We start from the raw sequence: 22,513 nt of genomic DNA, 5'->3' as shown, positions 1-22,513 counted from the left end.
GGAGTATGACCCAACCAGTGCTGTTGATCTGTGGCACCAAGACTCCGTCAGGAGCAGGAGGCCAGACTTCATGGACGGTGCAAAGAGAGTGGCTGCTGTAGAGTGAGAAGTAGTGTGGGACTAGGGATGGCCATGTGGAGCACTCGAGTAGTTATAGTAATACTACAAATAAAACACGAAATCATACTTGTAACATTTTATCTTTTAACCATGGACTAATTTTGCATAAAAAATATTTTTGCTTCAAATCTGCTCTTGTTACATCTTTAAAAGCTTTTATTCAACACAATACCTTATTCTCTCATTGATATGTACTGAAAACCTATGTATGGCACAAAAAAGCTACTAATTATTTTGGCAGGTAAAAAATATGGTCGGCTGGTAGATTTTGCATCTACCAATCCCCTTGGCCAGTAAGCCAGAAAGTTAATTTCAGACCCTGTGTGTGTGTGTGTGTGTGTGTGTGTGTGTGTGTGTGTGAGGTGGGAGAAAGAGTCTTTGTCTCTTGTCTCTGTATCATGTACAATCAAGGTATGTAAAGTTCACATGCGCATATACACACACCACAGTTACACACACACGTGCACACACCCCGCAGTTACACACACACGTGCACACACCCCGCAGTTACACACACACACACACCCCACAGTTACACACAATCAGCTCTCCTACATGCACACGCACTACACTAATGCACTCTCACACACACACACAAACATACAGTACACACACCCACACACACGCGCGCGCACACACACACACACACACACATGCGCAGGGACACACAGTCACACACTGAGCTGTAAGAGTGAGGCAGGTGGCAGGACAATAGTGAAAACAGCTCTGTCACTGGCACACCCCTGCAGTCAGCGCCGGCGCTTGAAAACCTAATGACCAGTGTGTTTAGAGGTTGATGTGGTCCTACAGGACATCTACACATGGACGGGTCTCAGAAGGATGGTTTAGAGGTTGATGTGGTCCTACAGGACATCTACACATGGACGGGTCTCAGAGGGATGGTTTAGAGGTTGATGTGGTCCTACAGGACATCTACACAGGGACAGGTCTCAGAGGGATGGTTTAGAGGTTGATGTGGTCCTACAGGACATCTACACATGGACGGGTCTCAGAGGGTGGGTTGAGAAGTTGATGTGGTCCTACAGGACATTTACACATGGACGGGTCTCAGAAGGATGGTTTAGAGGTTGATGTGGTCCTACAGGACATCTACACATGGACGGGTCTCAGAGGGATGGTTTAGAGGTTGATGTGGTCCTACAGGACATCTACACATGGACGGGTCTCAGAGGGATGGTTGAGAAGTTGATGTGGTCCTACAGGACATTTACACATGGACGGGTCTCAGAAGGATGGTTTAGAGGTTGATGTGGTCCTACAGGACATCTACACATGGACGGGTCTCAGAGGGATGGTTGAGAAGTTGATGTGGTCCTACAGGACATCTACACATGGACGGGTCTCAAAGGGATGGTTGAGAAGTTGATGTGGTCCTACAGGACATCTACACAGGGACGGGTCTTAGAGGGATGGTTTAGAGGTTGATGTGGTCCTACAGGACATCTACACAGGGACGGGTCTCAGAGGGATGGTTTAGAGGTTGATGTGGTCCTACAGGACATCTACACAGGGACAGGTCTCAGAGGGATGGTTTAGAGGTTGATGTGGTCCTGCAGGACATCTACACAGGGACAGGTCTCAGAGGGATGGATAGAGGTTGATGTGGTCCTACAGGACATTTACACATTGACGGGTCTCAGAAGGATGGTTGAGATGTTGATGTGGTCCTACAGGACATCTACACATGGACGGGTCTCAGAGGGATGGTTTAGAGGTTGATGTGGTCCTACAGGACATCTACACATGGACGGGTCTCAGAGGGATGGTTGAGAAGTTGATGTGGTCCTACAGGACATCTACACAGGGACGAGTCTCAGAGGGATGGTTTAGAGGTTGATGTGGTCCTACAGGACATCTACACATGGACGGGTCTCAGAAGGATGGTTGAGAGGTTGATATGGTCCTACAGGACATCTCCACATGGACGGGTCTCAGAAGGATGGTGGAGAGGTTGATGTGGTCCTCAGGACATCTCCACATGGACGGGTCTCAGAAGGATGGTTTAGAGGTTGATGTGGTCCTACAGGACATCTACACAGGGACAGGTCTCAGAAGGATGGTGGAGAGGTTGATGTGGTCCTACAGGACATCTACATATGGACAGGTCTCAGAAGGATGGTTGAGAGGTTGATGTGGTCCTACAGGACATCTACACATGGACAGGTCTCAGAAGGATGGTTTAGAGGTTGATATGGTCCTACAGGACATTTACAAATGGGCAGGTCTCAGAGGGATGGTTGAGAGGTTGATGTGGTCCTGAAGGACATCTACACATGGACGGGTCTCAGAAGGATGGTTTAGAGGTTGATGTGGTCCTACAGGACATCTACACATAGATAGGTCTCAGAAGGATGGTTTAGAGGTTGATGTGGTCCTACAGGACATTTACACATGGACAGGTCTCAGAAGGATGGTTGAGAGGTTGATGTGGTCCTACAGGACATTTACACATGGACGGGTCTCAGAAGGATGGTTTAGAGGTTGATGTGGTCCTACAGGACATCTACACATGGACGGGTCTCAGAAGGATGGTTTAGAGGTTGATGTGGTCCTACAGGACATCTACATATGGACGGGTCTCAGAAGGATGGTTGAGAGGTTGATGTGGTCCTACAGGACATTTACACATGGACAGGTCTCAGAAGGATGGTTGAGAGGTTGATGTGGTCCTACAGGACATTTACACATGGACGGGTCTCAGAAGGATGGTTTAGAGGTTGATGTGGTCCTACAGGACATCTACACATGGACGGGTCTCAGAAGGATGGTTTAGAGGTTGATGTGGTCCTACAGGACATCTACACATGGACGGGTCTCAGAAGGATGGTTTAGAGGTTGATGTGGTCCTACAGGACATTTACACATGGACGGGTCTCAGAGGGATGGTTTAGAGGTTGATGTGGTCCTACAGGACATCTACATATGGACGGGTCTCAGAAGGATGGTTGAGAGGTTGATGTGGTCCTACAGGACATTTACACATGGACAGGTCTCAGAAGGATGGTTGAGAGGTTGATGTGGTCCTACAGGACATCTACACATGGACGGGTCTAAGAAGGATGGTTGAGAGGTTGATGTGGTCCTACAGGACATTTACACATGGACGGGTCTCAGAAGGATGGTTTAGAGGTTGATGTGGTCCTACAGGACATCTACACATGGACGGGTCTCAGAAGGATGGTTTAGAGGTTGATGTGGTCCTACAGGACATCTACACAGGGACGGGTCTCAGAGTGGTGCTTTAGGGCACAGCTAATGGGGATCCTGATAAACAAACAAAAAATACACAAATAAATAAACAAAGGATGGTCAGATGGTCTTCTGTTCCTTTTCTGTGAAACGGTACATCTGGCTTTGTGAGGTTCTCTCACGCGGCACATGTGAACAAGTGTGCGAATGTGGAGGAGAACCATGTGAACAAGTGTGTGAATGTGGAGGAGCACCATGTGAACAAGTGTGCGAATGTGGAGGAGAACCATGTGAACAAGTGGGTGAATGTGGAGGAGCACCATGTGAACAAGTGTGTGAATGTGGAGGAGGGCCATGTGAACAAGTGTGTGAATGTGAAGGAGCACCATGTGAACAACTGTGTGAATGTGGAGGAGCACCATGTGAACAACTGTGTGAATGTGGAGGAGGGCCATGTGAACAAGTGGGTGAATGTGGAGGAGCACCGTGTGAACAACTGTGTGAATGCGGAGGAGCACCATGTGAACAACTGTGTGAATGTGGAGGAGCACCATGTGAACAACTGTGAATGTGGAGGGACACCATGTGAACAAGTGTGTGAATGTGGAGGAGGGCCATGTGAACAAGTGTGTGAATGTGAAGGAGCACCATGTGAACAACTGTGTGAATGTGGAGGAGCACCATGTGAACAACTGTGTGAATGTGGAGGAGGGCCATGTGAACAAGTGGGTGAATGTGGAGGAGCGCCGTGTGAACAACTGTGTGAATGCGGAGGAGCACCATGTGAACAACTGTGTGAATGCGGAGGAGCACCATGTGAACAAGTGTGTGAATGTGGAGGAGCACCATGTGAACAAGTGTGTGAATGTGGAGGAGCGCCGTGTGAACAAGTGTGTGAATGTTGAGGAGCGCCGTGTGAACAAGTGGGTGAATGTGGAGGAGCACCGTGTGAACAAGTGTGTGAATGTGGAGGAGCACCGTGTGAACAAGTGTGTGAATGTGGAGGAGCACCGTGTGAACAAGTGTGTGAATGTGGAGGAGCACCGTGTGAACAAGTGTGTGAATTTGGAGGAGCACCGTGTGAACAAGTGTGTGAATGTGGAGGAGCACCGTGTGAACAAGTGTGTGAATGTGGAGGAGCACCGTGTGAACAAGTGTTTGAATGTGGAGGAGCACCGTGTGAACAAGTGTGTGAATGTGGAGGAGCACCGTGTGAACAAGTGTGTGAATGTGGAGGAGCACCATGTGAACAAGTGGGTGAATGTGGAGGAGCGCCGTGTGAACAAGTGTGTGAATGTGGAGGAGGGCCATGTGAACAAGTGTGTGAATGTGGAGGAGCACCATGTGAACAAGTATGTGAATGTGGAGGAGCACCATGTGAACAAGTGGGTGAATGTGGAGGAGGGCCATGTGAACAAGTGTGTGAATGTGGAGGAGCACCATGTGAACAAGTGTGTGAATGTGGAGGAGGGCCATGTGAACAAGTGTGTGAATGTGGAGGAGGGCCATGTGAACAAGTGTGTGAATGTGGAGGAGCGCCATGTGAACAAGTGTGTGAATGTGGAGGAGGGCCATGTGAACAAGTGTGTGAATGTGGAGGAGCACCATGTGAACAAGTGTGTGAATGTGGAGGAGGGCCATGTGAACAAGTGTGTGAATGTGGAGGAGCGCCATGTGAACAAGTGGGTGAATGTGGAGGAGCACCATGTGAACAAGTGTGTGAATGTGGAGGGGCACCATGTGAACAAGTGTGTGAATGTGGAGGAGGGCCATGTGGACAACTGTGTGAACGTGGAGGAGCACCATGTGAACAAGTGTGTGAATGTGGAGGAGCACCATGTGAACAAGTGTGTGAATGTGGAGGAGGGCCATGTGGACAACTGTGTGAATGTGGAGGAGCACCATGTGAACAAGTGTGTGAATGTGGTGCTGTGTGTAGTTTCTACATGTTACGTGTGTGAGAATGATCTCCAGACTGTAACTCAGATGCAAGACCTCTGTTTCTGTCCTGTGCCGGTGCTCTGCTGACCAGTTAGGCACTAGACGACTGTCACTCCTGTGTGTGTGTGTGTGTGTGTGTGTGTGTGTGTGTGTGTGTGTGTGTGTGTGGTTCAGAGTTTGCTAAATCCACACCCCTTCTGTCTCTCATCTCTGCAGGAGTCGGAAGATCCAGATCCGGAACATTCCCCCTCATCTACAGTGGGAGGTGAGCAGTTTGTGTGTGTGTGTGTGTGTGTGTGTGTGTGTGTGTGTGTGTGAAAACAGCACGTAAACCAGTTGAGTCACCAGTGGACAGACCTTTGTTTACAGACTTGGAAGTATTTGTTTGTGCGGCTGAGGATGTGTTTGAGTGGGTGCTTGCATGCATGTGTGCTGTGTGCATGTATCTGTGTGTGTTGTGTACATGTGTGTGTGTTGTGTACATGTATCTGTGTTGTGTACATGTGTGTGTGTTGTGTACATGTATCTGTGTGTTGTGTACATGTATCTGTGTGTGCTGTGTACGTGTGTGTTGTGTACATGTATCTGTATGCTGTGTACATGTATCTGATCTCTACATGTATCTGTGTGTGTTGTGTACATGTATCTGTGCGGTGTACATGTGTGTTGTGTACATGTATCTGTGTGTTGTGTACATGTACGTGTGTGTGCTGTGTACATGTGTGTGTTGTGTACATATATCTGTGTGTGTTATGTACATGTACGTGTGTGTGCTGTGTACGTGTGTGTTGTGTACATGTATCTGTGCTGTGTACATGTTGGGTACATGTATCTGTGTGTTGTGTGCATGTATGCGTGTGTTGTGTACATGCATCTGTGTGTGTTGTGTGCATGTATGTGTGTGTGTTGTGTGCATGTATGTGTGTGTGTTGTGTGCATGTATGTGTGTGTGTTGTGTGCATGTATGTGTGTGTGTTGTGTGTATGTGTGTGTGTTGTGTACATGCATCTGTGTGTGTTGTGTGCATGTACACTCACTGGCCACTTTATTAGGTACACCTTGCTAGTACCGGGTTGGACCCCCTTTTGCCTTCAGAACTGCCTTAATCCTTCGTGGCATAGATTCAACAAGGTACTGGAAACATTCCTCAGAGAGTTTGATCCATATTGACATGATAGCATCACGCAGTTGCTGCAGATTTGTCGGCTGCACATCCATGATGCGAATCTCCCGGTCCACCACATCCCAAAGGTGCTCTACTGGATTGAGATCTGGTGTCTGTGGAGGCCATTTGAGTACAGTGAACTCATTGTCATGTTCAAGAAACCAGTCTGAGATGATTCGAGCTTTATGACATGGTGCGTTATCCTGCTGGAAGTAGCCATCAGAAGATGGGAACACTGTGGTCATAAAGGGATGGACATGGTCAGCAACAATACTCAGGTAGGCTGTGGCGTTGACACGATGCTCAACTGGTACTAAGGGGCCCAAAGTGTGCCAAGAAAATATCCCCCACACCATTACACCACCACCACCAGCCTGAACCGTTGATACAAGGCAGGATGGATCCCTGCTTTCATGTTGTTGACGCCAAATTCTGACCCTACCATCCGAATGTCGCAGCAGAAATCGAGACTCATCAGACCAGGCAACGTTTTTCCAATCTTCTATTGTCCAATTTTGGTGAGCCTGTGCGAAATGTAGCCTCAGTTTCCTGTTCTTAGCTGACAGGAGTGGCACCCGGTGTGGTCTTCTGCTGCTGTAGCCCATCTGCCTCAAGGTTTGACGTGTTGTGCGTTCAGAGATGCTCTTCTGCATACCTCGGTTGTAATGAGTGGTTATTTGAGTTACTGTTGCCTTTCTGTCAGCTCGAACCAGTCTGGCCATTCCCCTCTGACCTCTGGCATCAACAAGGCATTTTCGCCCACAGAACTGCCGCTCACTGGATATTTTCTCTTTTTCAGACCATTCTCTGTAAACCCTAGAGATGGTTGTGCGTGAAAATCCCAGTAGATCAGCAGTTTCTGAAATACTCAGACCAGCCCGTCTGGCACCAACAACCATGCCACGTTCAAAGTCACTTAAATCACCTTTCTTCCCCATTCTGATGCTCGGTTTGAACTGCAGCAGATCGTCTTGACCATGTCTACATGCCTAAATGCATTGAGTTGCTGTCATGTGATTGGCTGATTAGAAATTTGCGTTAACGAGCAGTTGGACAGGTGTGCCTAATAAAGTGGCCGGTGAGTGTATGTGTGTGTGTTGTGTGTCCGCCGTCTTCGGTCTCGGCACCTCGCCTGGCAGTCAGTCAGCTGGTGACTTCAGTGGTAGTGAGGTGTCATCAGCACTTCCTGGTGGAAGACACGGCAGGCAGGAGGGAGGGAGGGAGGGAGGGCATGAATGAAAAAAAAGCTCATCTCCTGCCCCCCCCCCCCATGTTTCCCTGCCCCCCCATGTTCCCCTGCCCCCCCCCATGTTCCCCTGCCTATATCAGTATTTACAGCACTGATCTACATGTAAAGGACAAGGAGTACCTGTCTTGTGTTTGTGTCCACAGTTGTGTGTGCATATGTTGTGTGCATGTGCATGTTTTGTGTGCATGTATTGTGTGTTGTGTGCAGGTGTTGTGTGTTGTGTGCATGTGTTGTGTGCATGAGCATGTGTTGTGTGCATGTGTTGTGTGCATGTGTTGTGTGTTGTGTGCATGTGTTGTGTGTGTGTGTGTGTATGCTAGAGAAGTGTGTGTAAATGACGTGCTTCTCGGTCTTTATGCCGCTAGATGTGTGCGGCATGCCTGTGGGTGGGTGATAATTATCTGTGTACGTCTGTGTGTGCAAGTGTGTGCGGATACCCTGTTCTCTAAATGTCACTCCTGTCTCCTCCCCTCGCCCTCCTCTCTCCTGCCCTCACCCCAGGTTTTGGATGGACTCCTAGCTCAGTGTGGTACAGTAGAAAACGTGGAACAAGGTACGAGACTCTTTCTTTCAGTGCACATCTCACCATCTGGCTCAGGGTTCCACTCAGCATGTGTGTGTCTGTTTGGCGACACGCAGACCTCCCAGCGAGCGGGTCTGCCCGTGTGACGCGGCCCCCTCGTCAAGCCGCATCCCACACCCACATGTCGTCTACACACAAGCCGTCACTGCTCCATCGCCCTGCCGTGTGCATGTGTGTGTCATGTCTGACCCGGGGGAGGAGCCGCCTCCTTAATAAGCAGTGTGCTGCCGCAGCTCCCCCGGCCTCAGCACATGGACTCAAGTGGGCAGACATGGCGGGCCTCCAGCTGTAGTGTGTGTCTGTGTCTGTGTGTGTCTGTTGGCATGTGCGATTATGCATGTGTGTGTTTGCAAGTACGCACCTCTCCCTGTGTTCCGGGGAGGTACACAGCGGTAATAAAGGAGGTTACTGTAGGCTCCTCTCTCTGTGTTTCGGGGAGGTACACAGCGGTAATAAAGGAGGTTACTGTAGGCTCCTCTCTCTGTGTTTCGGGGAGGTACACAGCGGTAATAAAGGAGGTTACTGTAGGCTCCTCTCTCTGTGTTTCGGGGAGGTACACAGCGGTAATAAAGGAGGTTACTGTAGGCTCCTCTCTCTGTGATTCGAGGAGGTACACAGCGGTAATAAAGGAGGTTACTGTAGGCTCCTCTCTCTGTGATTCGAGGAGGTACACAGCTGTAATAAAGGAGGTTACTGTAGGCTCCTCTCTCTGTGATTCGAGGAGGTACACAGCTGTAATAAAGGAGGTTACTGTAGGCTCCTCTCCCTGTGTTCCGGGGAGGTACACAGCGGTAATAAAGGAGGTTACTGTAGGCTCCTCTCCCTGTGATTCGGGGAGGTACACAGCGGTAATAAAGGAGGTTACTGTAGGCTCCTCTCCCTGTGATTCGGGGAGGTACACAGCGGTAAGAAAGGAGGTTACTGTAGGCTCCTCTCCCTGTGTTTCGGGGAGGTACACAGCGGTAAGAAAGGAGGTTACTGTAGGCTCCACTCTGTGTTTCGGGGAGGTACACAGCGGTAAGAAAGGAGGTTACTGTAGGCTCCTCTCCCTGTGATTCGAGGAGGTACACAGTGGTAATAAAGGAGGTTACTGTAGGCTCCTCTCTCTGTGATTCGAGGAGGTACACAGCTGTAATAAAGGAGGTTACTGTAGGCTCCTCTCTCTGTGATTCGAGGAGGTACACAGCGGTAATAAAGGAGGTTACTGTAGGCTCCTCTCTCTTTGATTCGAGGAGGTACACAGCGGTAATAAAGGAGGTTACTGTAGACTCCTCTCTGTGATTCGAGGAGGTACACAGCGGTAATAAAGGAGGTTACTGTAGGCTCCTCTCTCTGTGATTCGAGGAGGTACACAGCTGTAATAAAGGAGGTTACTGTAGGCTCCTCTCTCTGTGTTTCGGGGAGGTACACAGCGGTAATAAAGGAGGTTACTGTAGGCTCCTCTCTCTGTGATTCGAGGAGGTACACAGCGGTAATAAAGGAGGTTACTGTAGGCTCCTCTCCCTGTGTTCCGGGGAGGTACACAGCGGTAATAAAGGAGGTTACTGTAGGCTCCTCTCCCTGTGTTTCGGGGAGGTACACAGCGGTAATAAAGGAGGTTACTGTAGGCTCCTCTCTCTGTGTTTCGGGGAGGTACACAGCGGTAATAAAGGAGGTTACTGTAGGCTCCTCTCTCTGTGATTCGAGGAGGTACACAGCGGTAATAAAGGAGGTTACTGTAGGCTCCTCTCTCTGTGTTTCGGGGAGGTACACAGCTGTAATAAAGGAGGTTACTGTAGGCTCCTCTCCCTGTGTTCCGGGGAGGTACACAGCGGTAAGAAAGGAGGTTACTGTAGGCTCCTCTCCCTGTGTTCCGGGGAGGTACACAGCGGTAATAAAGGAGGTTACTGTAGGCTCCTCTCCCTGTGATTCGAGGAGGTACACAGCGGTAATAAAGGAGGTTACTGTAGGCTCCTATCCCTGTGTTTCGGGGAGGTACACAGCGGTAATAAAGGAGGTTACTGTAGGCTCCTCTCTCTGTGTTTCGGGGAGGTACACAGCGGCAATAAAGGAGGTTACTGTAGGCTCCTCTCTCTGTGATTCGAGGAGGTACACAGCGGCAATAAAGGAGGTTACTTTAGGCTCCTCTCTCTGTGTTTCGGGGAGGTACACAGCGGTAATAAAGGAGGTTACTATAAGCGCCTGTGGTGAGTCTTGCGCTGTTTGTGAGTGACTGTGTGTGTGTGTGTGGGGGGGGGGGCAGCACTTGAGCTATCCCAAAGCTCAATTAGGAACTCTCTCCACCGTCCACACACATACACAAATAGAAAAACAAGGAGGCACAGACGGGCTGAGTGCTCCTCTGTGCCTCCAGCCAGCCAGGAGCAGCCCGGCCGGCCCAATGTAATCATGACAGGTGCCTGAACAGAACCGACCCAGCAGCGAAGGTAGTCCAGTCCGGTGCCAGACGGCAGTGTGTGGCATTCCCTCTCCAGTCCTTCATCTCTGTTCTTCCGCCTGCCATTCCTCATGCTCCCAGTGTCCCCATTTATTTGATCAAAGCCTCAAAAGAAGAAAAAGGAAAAAGAGCCCACTGTCTGTGTACTGCTGTCTGTGTACTGCTGTCTGTGTACTGCTGTCTGTGTACTGCTGTCTGTGCCTGTCTTGCTGGTCTGTGTACTGCTGTCTGTGTACTGCTGTCTGTGTACTGCTGTCTGTGCCTGTCTTGCTGGTCTGTGTACTGCTGTCTGTGTACTGCTGTCTGTGTACTGCTCTCTGTGCCTGTCTTGCTGGTCTGTGTACTGCTGTCTGTGTACTGCTGTCTGTGTACTGCTGTCTGTGCCTGTCTTGCTGGTCTGTGTACTGCTGTCTGTGTACTGCTGTCTGTGTACTGCTGTCTGTGCCTGTCTTGCTGGTCTGTGTACTGCTGTCTGTGTACTGCTGTCTGTGTACTGCTGTCTGTGCCTGTCTTGCTGGTCTGTGTACTGCTGTCTGTGTACTGCTGTCTGTGTACTGCTGTCTGTGCCTGTCTTGCTGGTCTGTGTACTGCTGTCTGTGCCTGTCTTGCTGGTCTGTGTACTGCTGTCTGTGCCTGTCTTGCTGGTCTGTGTACTGCTGTCTGTGCCTGTCTTGCTGGTCTGTGTACTGCTGTCTGTGCCTGTCTTGCTGGTCTGTGTACCGCTGTCTGTGCCTGTCTTGCTGGTCTGTGTACTGCTGTCTGTGCCTGTCTTGCTGGTCTGTGTACCGCTGTCTGTGCCTGTCTTGCTGGTCTGTGTACTGCTGTCTGTGCCTGTCTTGCTGGTCTGTGTACTGCTGTCTGTGTACTGCTGTCTGTGTACTGCTGTCTGTGCCCGTCTTGCTGGTCTGTGTACCGCTGTCTGTGCCTGTCTTGCTGGTCTGTGTACTGCTGTCTGTGTACTGCTGTCTGTGTACTGCTGTCTGTGTACTGCTGTCTGTGCCCGTCTTGCTGGTCTGTGTACTGCTGTCTGTGCCCGTCTTGCTGGTCTGTGTACTGCTGTCTGTGCCCGTCTTGCTGGTCTGTGTACTGCTGTCTGTGCCCGTCTTGCTGGTCTGTGTACCGGTGTCTGTGCCCGTCTTGCTGGTCTGTGTACCGCTGTCTGTGCCTGTCTTGCTGGTCTGTGTACTGCTGTCTGTGCCCGTCTTGCTGGTCTATGTACCGCTGTCTGTGCCTGTCTTGCTGGTCTGTGTACTGCTGTCTGTGCCTGTCTTGCTGGTCTGTGTACTGCTGTCTGTGTCTGTCTTGCTGGTCTGTGTACCGCTGTCTGTGCCCGTCTTGCTGGTCTGTGTACCGCTGTCTGTGTCTGTCTTGCTGGTCTGTGTACTGCTGTCTGTGTCTGTCTTGCTGGTCTGTGTACCGCTGTCTGTGCCTGTCTTGCTGGTCTGTGTACCGCTGTCTGTGTCTGTCTTGCTGGTCTGTGTACCGCTGTCTGTGCCTGTCTTGCTGGTCTGTGTACCGCTGTCTGTGTCTGTCTAGCTGGTCTGTGTACCGCTGTCTGTGCCCGTCTTGCTGGTCTGTGTACCGCTGTCTGTGCCTGTCTTGCTGGTCTGTGTACCGCTGTCTGTGCCCGTCTTGCTGGTCTGTGTACTGCTGTCTGTGCCTGTCTTGCTGGTCTGTGTACCGCTGTCTGTGCCCGTCTTGCTGGTCTGTGTACCGCTGTCTGTGCCTGTCTTGCTGGTCTGTGTACCGCTGTCTGTGTCTGTCTTGCTGGTCTGTGTACCGCTGTCTGTGCCTGTCTTGCTGGTCTGTGTACTGCTGTCTGTGCCTGTCTTGCTGGTCTGTGTACTGCTGTCTGTGTACTGCTGTCTGTGCCTGTCTTGCTGGTCTGTGTACCGCTGTCTGTGCCTGTCTTGCTGGTCTGTGTACTGCTGTCTGTGCCTGTCTTGCTGGTCTGTGTACTGCTGTCTGTGTACCGCTGTCTGTGCCCGTCTTGCTGGTCTGTGTACCGCTGTCTGTGCCCGTCTTGCTGGTCTGTGTACTGCGGTCTGTGCCTGTCTTGCTGGTCTGTGTACCGCTGTCTGTGCCTGTCTTGCTGGTCTGTGTACTGCTGTCTGTGTACCGCTGTCTGTGTCTGTCTTGCTGGTCTGTGTACCGCTGTCTGTGCCCGTCTTGCTGGTCTGTGTACTGCTGTCTGTGCCTGTCTTGCTGGTCTGTGTACTGCTGTCTGTGTCTGTCTTGCTGGTCTGTGTACTGCTGTCTGTGCCTGTCTTGCTGGTCTGTGTACTGCTGTCTGTGCCTGTCTTGCTGGTCTGTGTACCGCTGTCTGTGTCTGTCTTGCTGGTCTGTGTACTGCTGTCTGTGCCTGTCTTGCTGGTCTGTGTACCGCTGTCTGTGCCTGTCTTGCTGGTCTGTGTACTGCTGTCTGTGCCTGTCTTGCTGGTCTGTGTACTGCTGTCTGTGTCTGTCTTGCTGGTCTGTGTACTGCTGTCTGTGCCTGTCTTGCTGGTCTGTGTACTGCTGTCTGTGCCTGTCTTGCTGGTCTGTGTACCGCTGTCTGTGTCTGTCTTGCTGGTCTGTGTACTGCTGTCTGTGCCCGTCTTGCTGGTCTGTGTACTGCTGTCTGTGCCGTTGTCAGAATGTGTGTCCCCCTCGTCTGTCTGCCTGTGTGTCCTTCTGTCTCTCCATCTCTTTTCCCCGTCTTTCCAACCAGTGACTCGTCTGTGCCTGCCTGCCCTCCCGCCTGCTTGTCTGTCGCCTTGTCTGTGTGCGGCTGCGCCCCGTCTGTGCTGCACCCCGTCCGTGCTGCACCCCGTCCGTGCTGCGCCCCGTCCGTGCTGCGCCCCGTCCGTGCTGCGCCCCGTCTGTGCTGCGCCCCGTCCGTGCTGCACCCCGTCCGTGCTGCGCCCCGTCCGTGCTGCGCCCCGTCCGGGCTGCGCCCCGTCCGTGCTGCGCCCCGTCCGGGCTGCGCCCCGTCTGTGCTGCGCCCCGTCCGGGCTGCCGTGTTACGGAGCAGCACCTTGTTCTTGTGTGGTGTGCTGCGAGCTGCCACGATGGTGGGGCGGGGCGGGGCAGAGCTGGCTGTGAGCTCTTGGCCCGGGCACCGTGCCAGGCTCAGCCCACTTGGCCTCTCCATGCCAGGTGGAGGCTCTCACTGGGTTTAACCCTTCCAAAGCCCCGTCGGCACATGCGGTGAGTTTCCCCTGACGGGGGCGCAGCATGGCTGGAGCGCCAGGCTGGGGTTTTCGACGTGGGATCTGTCTTAAGCCCCGTTGACAGTGCCTCTAGAAATGTTGAGCGGGTGGTTCTGCCCAGCCTGCCTGCACAGCGTCACAGAGTGCTCAAACCAAGACCCGTCACGTAGGAGGACTTGCCTCTTCTCTGTTTGTATGGGAATACTCTTAAAGTGCAATTGTAAGCATGTGTGGCCCAAACTGGAATCAAACCCGTAACTGTAGCGGCATCAGCAAACACCGTTACCCCCCGAGCTTACAGCACCACCTTTCCTTCCAAGGGCCGTTTCTCTGCCGTGCAGATAGCGAGTCACAGATTCCTGGCTTTGTTTGGCCTCTCGCGTCACACTTCAATCCACCCCTTTTGCGAGTGGCGGAGAGGCCATTGTGCGCCGCAGCTCCCGCCTGTAGAGGCAGCAGCGGGTTCTGGAGGTGAGCCAGTGCGGTGATGCTGTATTAGATTCACACAGACAAGTGGCCGTCAGGGTCGCCACGGGAACCTGGACGCGTGTCTGCCTCACCTACTGCAGCAACAAAGACATGTTATGTGCACGTGGAGATGACTGAACCTGTCCCTCTTTTTCCCTTTTCTCTCGATCCCTTTCTCTTCCTGCACAGTGAACACTGATACAGAAACAGCTGTGGTGAATGTCACGTACGCTACAAAGGAGGAAGCCAAAGTGTAAGCAGCACATAGCCTTGCTTGTTGGATACGTGTGCCAGGTGTGGCAGTTAACGGTTTCAGGATGCTAGACTTCAGGTCTGAAGACCTTGACAGTACCGTGATAATGCCATCACAGCTTCTGTAGGGATAGAGACGCTGTACTAGAAGCATGCTGGTATTGCTTTGGCAGCATGTTTTTCAGTGATTAGTGTACATCGTCACACATTTATGTTGTGTAATGTTTAGAGGGTAGTTCTGTTTGTTTACATCCCAGGTCTTATTTTTTGCTGGTTTTGTCATCATGCATACCAGTTATGATATCATTTTATTCATCAGCCCCATTGTGGAGATGTTGGACACGGGTCCATCGCTGGACACAGCTTTACAGTGGTGTCATGGGACAACAAACACCAGTGCCAGACATGTTTCGACAAGTCCACTTTAAAGTACATATCTAAAGCACACATCTGAAACACAAAACCCCAAGTTAGGCACGGCAGCGTAGTGGTTAAAACTCCAACTTAGGCACAGCGGCACAGTGGTTAGCGCGGTCGTCTCACAGCAAGAAGGTCCTGGGTTCGAGCCCTGGGGTAGTCCAACCTTGGGGGTCGTCCCGCATCGTCCTCTGTGTGGACTTCGCATGTTCTCCCCGTGTCTGTGTGGGTTTCCTCCCACAGTCCAAAGACATGTAGGTCAGGTGACTCAGCCGTACTACATTGTCCGTAGAGGTGTGTGTGTGTGTGTGTGTGTCTCTCAGCCCTGTGATGGCCTGGCAGCCTGTCCAGGGTGTCTCCCCACCTGCCGCCCAATGACTGCTGGGATAGGCTCCAGCATCTTGCGACCCTGAGAGCAGGATAAGCAGTTTGGATAATGGATGGATGGATGGAAGGACAGGTTTTAGGATCACGTCCGGCTGCCCCAGGAGGCCAAAAACGCACTTTTCTTTAATTATGCTACAACGTGTATGCAAAGTGTTATCCAAGTGAGCGGCATTGGTCACATATTTGTCTGCATACTTTTGTCTGACTGGATAATTGAACGGTGTATCCACTAGGGGGCACAAAGCTCGGAACGACTGCAGGCTACATTGAAAACCCTGAGTGCAAGTAAGCATAATTAAAGTAAATTATGTTTTTGGCTCAAGACGCCATTGTAGAGATGTCGACCGGTGGTCCCATGGCCAAAATTCCTAAAACGAAGCCTGTGAGTAAAATATCATAACCAATATGCATCATGGGGCAAAATATAAAATAAAAAAAAGACCCAGTATGTAAAGAAAACATTTCCTTCAAGAGTGTTATAAATCATTTTTAGGTCATTTTGAGCCACTCAAACATTTATGATGTCTGAGTTTCTTTGTGTTTCCTTTTTGTGACTCATGTTCTGCTCTTCTTCCACCGTTGTCGCCATCTTCCCTCTACCTCCACTTCCCTCTGTCCTCCTTCATATTTCTACTCCATGGTCACCTTCCCCTCTCCCGTGTCCTCCACCACCTCCTGTTCTTTTCCCCAGAGCCATCGAGAAGCTGACAGGACACCAGTGTGAGGACTACTCCTTCCGAGTGTCATATATTCTGGACATGGATGCTGCTCCACCCCTCCAGGCTCCTCGCATGCGACGTGGGGGACGAGGGTCCCGGGACCAGGATGCCTCTCAGCCTGGGCCCTCGGGCGGCCTGGGTGGACCTCGACATAAGCAGCATGATTTCCCCCTCCGCATGCTCGTGCCTACCCAGTTTGTGGGAGCCATCATTGGCAAGGAGGGCCTGACCATCAAGAATGTCACCAAACAGACACAATCCAAGTAAGCCACTGGGACAAATGTTGCTACGTGAGATGCCCCCTGGCTCGCGATACTCATGCTGCTTTTTGTGTAAAAGTGTTATCTGTCTCACTCACCGGGACTGCAGTTTGCTTTCGGTTTTGCTTTTCAGGAAAGACTTGAAGAAGGAACTTCCTTTTGAAGTCTCTGAATTCTTATTTTGAGTTTTCTTCAGTTTTGCTTTCACCTTTCCTCAACTTCAGTTTCACCCCAGCCTCTGTTTTGTCCTTGTGTTCTTTCTTTTTAATGGTCTGTTTGTTGCTCTGTAAAGTCCTTAACCAAAAGCCGTTAAGAATAAATTTGATTTGATTTGCTCTTCTCTGTCTGTCTCACTCCCTCTCTCTCTCTACCTGTCTCTCTGTCTTAGGGTGGACATCCATCGGAAGGAAAATGCAGGTGCATCTGAGAAGCCCATCACCATCCACTCCACCCCTGAGGGCTGCTCCTCTGCCTGCCGCATGATAATGGATATCATGCAGAAGGAGGCCAACGAGACCAAGACGTGAGTTCACACTTGTGCTTGTGCACTTACACATGTATGCACGCACGCACGCACGCACACACAGACACACACACACAGACACACACATACACACACACACACACAATGCGTCGTTTTGGAAACAAACACACACATTCACATAGACTGTCTGCATACGTATAAATAACAGCGTCTTCATGCATGTATGTAAAAACATGCACACACACACTCCCACAGGCAGATTAACCCTGACGTGTGCAGGACGTCTATAATCTCATCCTTTAACCTGGTCTGTCCACCTTTTAATCCCAGTGTCTATTCTCTGATTTGGACAACTAACACAGTAAACGTAGCACATTCAGCTTGGCGCACACGTGGCGGCAGCTTAGCATTTAAGAGACCAAGCCAACGTCCCTAATTGAGCTTGACACTTTTAACAAGACACTGCATCCTATAAACTCTATGAGCTCCTCTGAGATCGGAGATCCGAGAATCTGCTGCAACCGTGAAATCCGAAAGCTGGTCTCAACAGCAGAAAATGGCTGCTCAGTGATGGAGGGTTATTCAGCCAATCTGAGCTGGCTCCACACATGAATTGATGGCACATCGCTGTTCTACTTGGTAGTTTGGTTTACTGTGCGATTAAAAATCACATCCCTGGCTACGTAGACTCCATACATCCGACACCAATTCCCACAATTCCTAGGGGAACACTGCCATAATTCCTACGCCTGCGGTTGCCTTTACGCTGTTTCCTCAGCAAGTCGAGCTAGATGACAAGAGAAAATGAAGCAGTATTTTCAAATGCTCAACCAAAAACCCTAAACAAACCTGTGAGGGAGAAGCGAAAGAAGAAACGCTGCTGTTATGTTTGTAGGTCAGGAATGACAGCATTAGACCTGCGTACTCCAAACATTTTCCTCAGCTGGGCATCATCCCAACACAGTAACATTAACCTGGAAGCAGTAACCATCTGATAGATGCATCCTGCATACTGTAATGCGTTAATTCATTGAACACAACATTCCCCCTCTTCAGGGAAGAATAGGTGTCTTATTGCTTTAGGTTGTCCGTCGTGTCCGATGATGACAATCCTGCCTCTGTCACTTGTGAGTCTTCTTATGGCTGTAAAGCCCAATCCGCGATCCACAATGTCTGCCACAGACAGAACAGGTGAAATCACTGACTGGGGGTGTAGGTGTGGTACTGGCTTCATGTCTCTCCAGACGTCTTCTGGTCCGTCGATCACCGCGGTCCTTCTCGAGGTTTTGCACCCCTTGTTGACAGAGCTGCCGCCAGATGGAGCGTTGGGCAGCAGTGTCTTCCAGCTGGCTCGGGTTCAGGCCGCACTTCTTTATGATGGTCTTCAGCTGGTCTTTGTACCGTTTTTCTGGCCCCCTGCCAAGCGGCGGCCAAGATGTAGCTGGCCATACAGCACTTTCCGCGGTAAGCGCTCCTTTGGCATCCTGATGACGTGACCGAGCCATCGAAGTTGGTGCTGGGTGACGGTAGCCTCCATGCTGATGCAGTTGGTCTTGCGGAGTATTTCAGTATGGGGCACTCGGTCACGCCAGGTTCTCCTCAGGATGCATTGTAGGCATCTGATGTGGAAGGCCTCAAGCATCCTGAGGTGGTGGCTGTACAGGGTCCACGACTCACAGCTGTAGAGGAGAGTCGTGATGACAACTGCCAAGTAGACAGATATTTTGGTGTGGAGGTTGAGGTCTTTGTTTTGAAAGACCCTTCTCCTAAGTCTGCCAAAAGAGGATGACGCTTGTTTAATCCGGTTTTGCATCTCCCTGTCGATGCTGCAGTCGTCAGAGAGAAAGCTGCCCAGGTATTTGAAGGATTCCACTGTTGCAAGTGGTTTGTCGGAGATGTTGAAGGTTGGTGAATGAGATGGAGGAGTAGATGCCCACTGGCATACTACTTCAGTCTTTGTCACATTTATAGAGAGCCCCAGCCTACCATACGGTGTCTTATACACCACAGTGGCATACGATATGCATGGAACTGAAAATAAGTGTGTTTCCTTGGTAAAAATAATCCAAAACTATTACCGCTTAACTCCTTCATTACCAGTACAGTCAAGTATGGCCAATTACCCCACTCTTCCAAACCGTCCCAGTCGCTGCTCCACCCCCTTGATTACCAATACAGTCAAGTATGGCCAATTACCCCACTCTTCCAAACCGTCCCAGTCGCTGCTCCACCCCCTTGATTACCAATACAGTTACGTATGGGAAAATCACATTAATCAGCTTATTATTGATCCAGGCAACTGAAAGATCATTTCGGGCTGAAATAACAAGATGAATATAGAGAACAACCAAACCCCTCTGACTGGAACATTAACAGTTAACCTCTAGTACAACCCAATATTAATCAAGTCAACAGTCATGAGGTCATTTAAGTGCAGACACACAAAAATCACAGGTGTGAAACATTCTACAGTGTCACTGCATCTAAGTAAGAGTCAAGTACCATAGTGGCGAGTATCTTGCATGGGCCTAGCTGTGTGAGTGAGGTAAGGTGGCTTAATTTCCTTGTGTGTGTGTGTGTGTGTGTGTGTGTGTGTGTGGCTGGTGTCAGGGAATGCAGTAATGGTTTTACCATTACTCAGTAAGTACGTGCCTTCACCAACCTTCTCACTTATTTTTAGAAGGTCCCTGAACTTCCTGTGTCGTTTTGGGACATGTAATGGGTTTCTTACTCGCACACTGTCCTCTTTTTGGAAGCAAAGAGAACGAGTACCTCGTTTGGCATCTGTAGGCACCTTAATTTTTTTTGGCAGGGGGGATTCCCCCCCCCCCTTTGTCTCCCAAATTGTATCCAGCCAATTACCCAACTTTTCCGAGCCGTCCCAGTCACTGCTCCACCTCCTCTGCTGGGGGAGGGCTGCAGACTACCACATGCCTCCTCCCATACATGTGGAGTCACCAGCTGCGTCTTTTCACCTGACAGTGAGGAGTTTCACCAGGGGACGTAGCACGTGGGAGGATCACGCTATTCCCCCCAGTTCCCCCTCTGCCCTGAACAGGCACCCCAACCGACCAGAGGAGGCGCTAGTGCACCGAACCAGACACATACCCACATCTGGCTTCCCACCCGCAGACACACCCAATTGTGTCTGTAGGGACTAGGGCTGGGCGATATGACCTAAAATTCATATCGCGGTATAAATTTAATCCCTTCACGGTAACGGTATATATCGCGATAGAAACTTAAGTGTAAAAATTATAATGGAAGTGTTTCTGAATGGGTTATATAGTCCCTTAGCAAAGCTAAATTGATAAAAAATAAATAAAAAACAACAACAAAAAAACAAAAACAGATATAATGTAATTTTGAGAACATTTATTGTGCAGATCTCAAAACTCAGCACTCTATGGTGCAAGATAGTGCAAACGAACACAAATAACATTGCTGATATTTTAAATAAAAACAGTACAACAGGCTGTTTTCTATAATGCAAAATAGTTAAAATGTTGTCAACAACAATTGCTCACTTCTTCAAGAACACAATAATAAACTAGATATTGTAAATAGTACTTCAAGTACAACAGGTTGTTTTCTGTAATGCAAAATAGTGCAAAAGTTACCAAACACTAACTTTTCTACATCTCAAAGAACACAAAAATAAAATAGATACTCTAAATAACACTACTTCAAGTACAACAGGCTTTCGTTCTATAGTTACTCAACACCAAATTTCTCAAGTTGCAGATATTTTTTTAAGAAAGTAATACTTTAAGTACATTTAGAATCTTTTCAATTAAGAAAAAAAACAGCATATTTCAAATTAAAATCAAGCTGCAAACACAAACACTAAACTTTGGTGTTTACTCCAGTTCACTTGCTTCCCATCCTCTTTTATAGATTGTTAGCCAGGAACACAAGCTTGTCCACAGTCTCTGGCTTTAATGCAGACCGGTGGCATGTGACAATGTTGCCACCAGTGCTAAATGCCCTCTGATGGGGCACTGGTGGCAGGGATGCAAAGATATTTCTTTGCCAGGTTTGCCACCCTTGGGAAATTAGCCTGGTGCAGCCTCCACCACTCTAGTGGGTAAGCTTCTCCATCAACCTCCAGCGACTGCAGGTAACTTCTTATCTCCACTTCAATGGCATCTCTGTCAGAGAGAGCAGCTGGGCCAGGCTGAGTGGATGCTTTTTTGAAAAAACTGCCCAGACTCCGTTTCACCTTCTTAGGTTCTCTCTCCTCAACTCCACCAGCAGCTGCCGTGCTTGTTTGTGGGGGTGACTCTGTGGCAGATAAAGCTTGCATCTCAAGCAGTGCCTGAATTTCCGCTGCTGCTCTGGTCTTGATGTACTCCCTTCTGTCATCAGCTACACTACCGTTCAAAAGTTTGGGATCACCCAAACAATTTTGTGTTTTCCATGAAAAGTCACACTTATTCACCACCATATGTTGTGAAATGAATAGAAAATAGAGTCAAGACATTGACAAGGTTAGAAATAATGATTTGTATTTGAAATAAGATTTTTTTTACATCAAACTTTGCTTTCGTCAAAGAATCCTCCATTTGCAGCAATTACAGCATTGCAGACTTTTGGCATTCTAGCTGTTAATTTGTTGAGGTAATCTGGAGAAATTGCACCCCACGCTTCCAGAAGCAGCTCCCACAAGTTGGATTGGTTGGATGGGCACTTCTTTGAGCAGATTGAGTTTCTGGAGCATCACATTTGTGGGGTCAATTAAACGCTCAAAATGGCCAAAAAAAGAGAACTTTCATCTGAAACTCGACAGTCTATTCTTGTTCTTAGAAATGAAGGCTATTCCATGCGAGAAATTGCTAAGAAATTGAAGATTTCCTACACCGGTGTGTACTACTCCCTTCAGAGGACAGCACAAACAGGCTCTAACCAGAGTAGAAAAAGAAGTGGGAGGCCGCGTTGCACAACTGAGCAAGAAGATAAGTACATTAGAGTCTCTAGTTTGAGAAACAGACGCCTCACAGGTCCCCAACTGGCATCTTCATTAAATAGTACCTGTTAGAGCCTGTTTGTGCTGTCCTCTGAAGGGAGTAGTACACACCGGTGTAGGAAATCTTCAATTTCTTAGCAATTTCTCGCATGGAATAGCCTTCATTTCTAAGAACAAGAATAGACTGTCGAGTTTCAGATGAAAGTTCTCTTTTTCTGGCCATTTTGAGCGTTTAATTGACCCCACAAATGTGATGCTCCAGAAACTCAATCTGCTCAAAGAAGTGCCCATCCAACCAATCCAACTTGTGGGAGCTGCTTCTGGAAGCGTGGGGTGCAATTTCTCCAGATTACCTCAACAAATTAACAGCTAGAATGCCAAAGGTCTGCAATGCTGTAATTGCTGCAAATGGAGGATTCTTTGACGAAAGCAAAGTTTGATGTAAAAAAAATCTTATTTCAAATACAAATCATTATTTCTAACCTTGTCAATGTCTTGACTCTATTTTCTATTCATTTCACAACATATGGTGGTGAATAAGTGTGACTTTTCATGGAAAACACGAAATTGTTTGGGTGATCCCAAACTTTTGAACGGTAGTGTATATATGTGTCTTTGAACCGTGGATCGACAAAGGAGGCCATATCCAGCAGGTCATTGGTAG

General features: G+C 49.4%; 1 protein-coding gene across 9 annotated transcripts in view; it reads left to right on the top strand.

Moving 5' to 3' along the window:
* Positions 1 to 22,513, top strand: part of igf2bp2a (insulin-like growth factor 2 mRNA binding protein 2a) — a 116,190-nt gene that overhangs the window by 67,397 nt on the left and 26,280 nt on the right. For 8 of the 9 annotated variants that reach the window (XM_056289238.1, XM_056289237.1, XM_056289236.1 and 5 more), the window contains exons 3-7: positions 5,488 to 5,536; positions 8,187 to 8,238; positions 14,554 to 14,617; positions 16,112 to 16,402; positions 16,788 to 16,922. In XM_056289238.1, the coding sequence (XP_056145213.1) occupies positions 5,488 to 5,536; positions 8,187 to 8,238; positions 14,554 to 14,617; positions 16,112 to 16,402; positions 16,788 to 16,922 (591 nt within the window). The remainder of the gene's footprint in view (positions 1 to 5,487; positions 5,537 to 8,186; positions 8,239 to 14,553; positions 14,618 to 16,111; positions 16,403 to 16,787; positions 16,923 to 22,513) is intronic. The other variant, XM_056289239.1, reaches the window with a different exon arrangement.

The sequence above is a fragment of the Lampris incognitus genome, chromosome 11 (assembly GCF_029633865.1).
Source record: "Lampris incognitus isolate fLamInc1 chromosome 11, fLamInc1.hap2, whole genome shotgun sequence".
Lineage (NCBI taxonomy): Eukaryota > Metazoa > Chordata > Actinopteri > Lampriformes > Lampridae > Lampris > Lampris incognitus.
The sequence above is the reverse complement of the archived record's forward strand: the minus strand, read 5'-3'. Positions and strand labels throughout refer to the sequence as shown.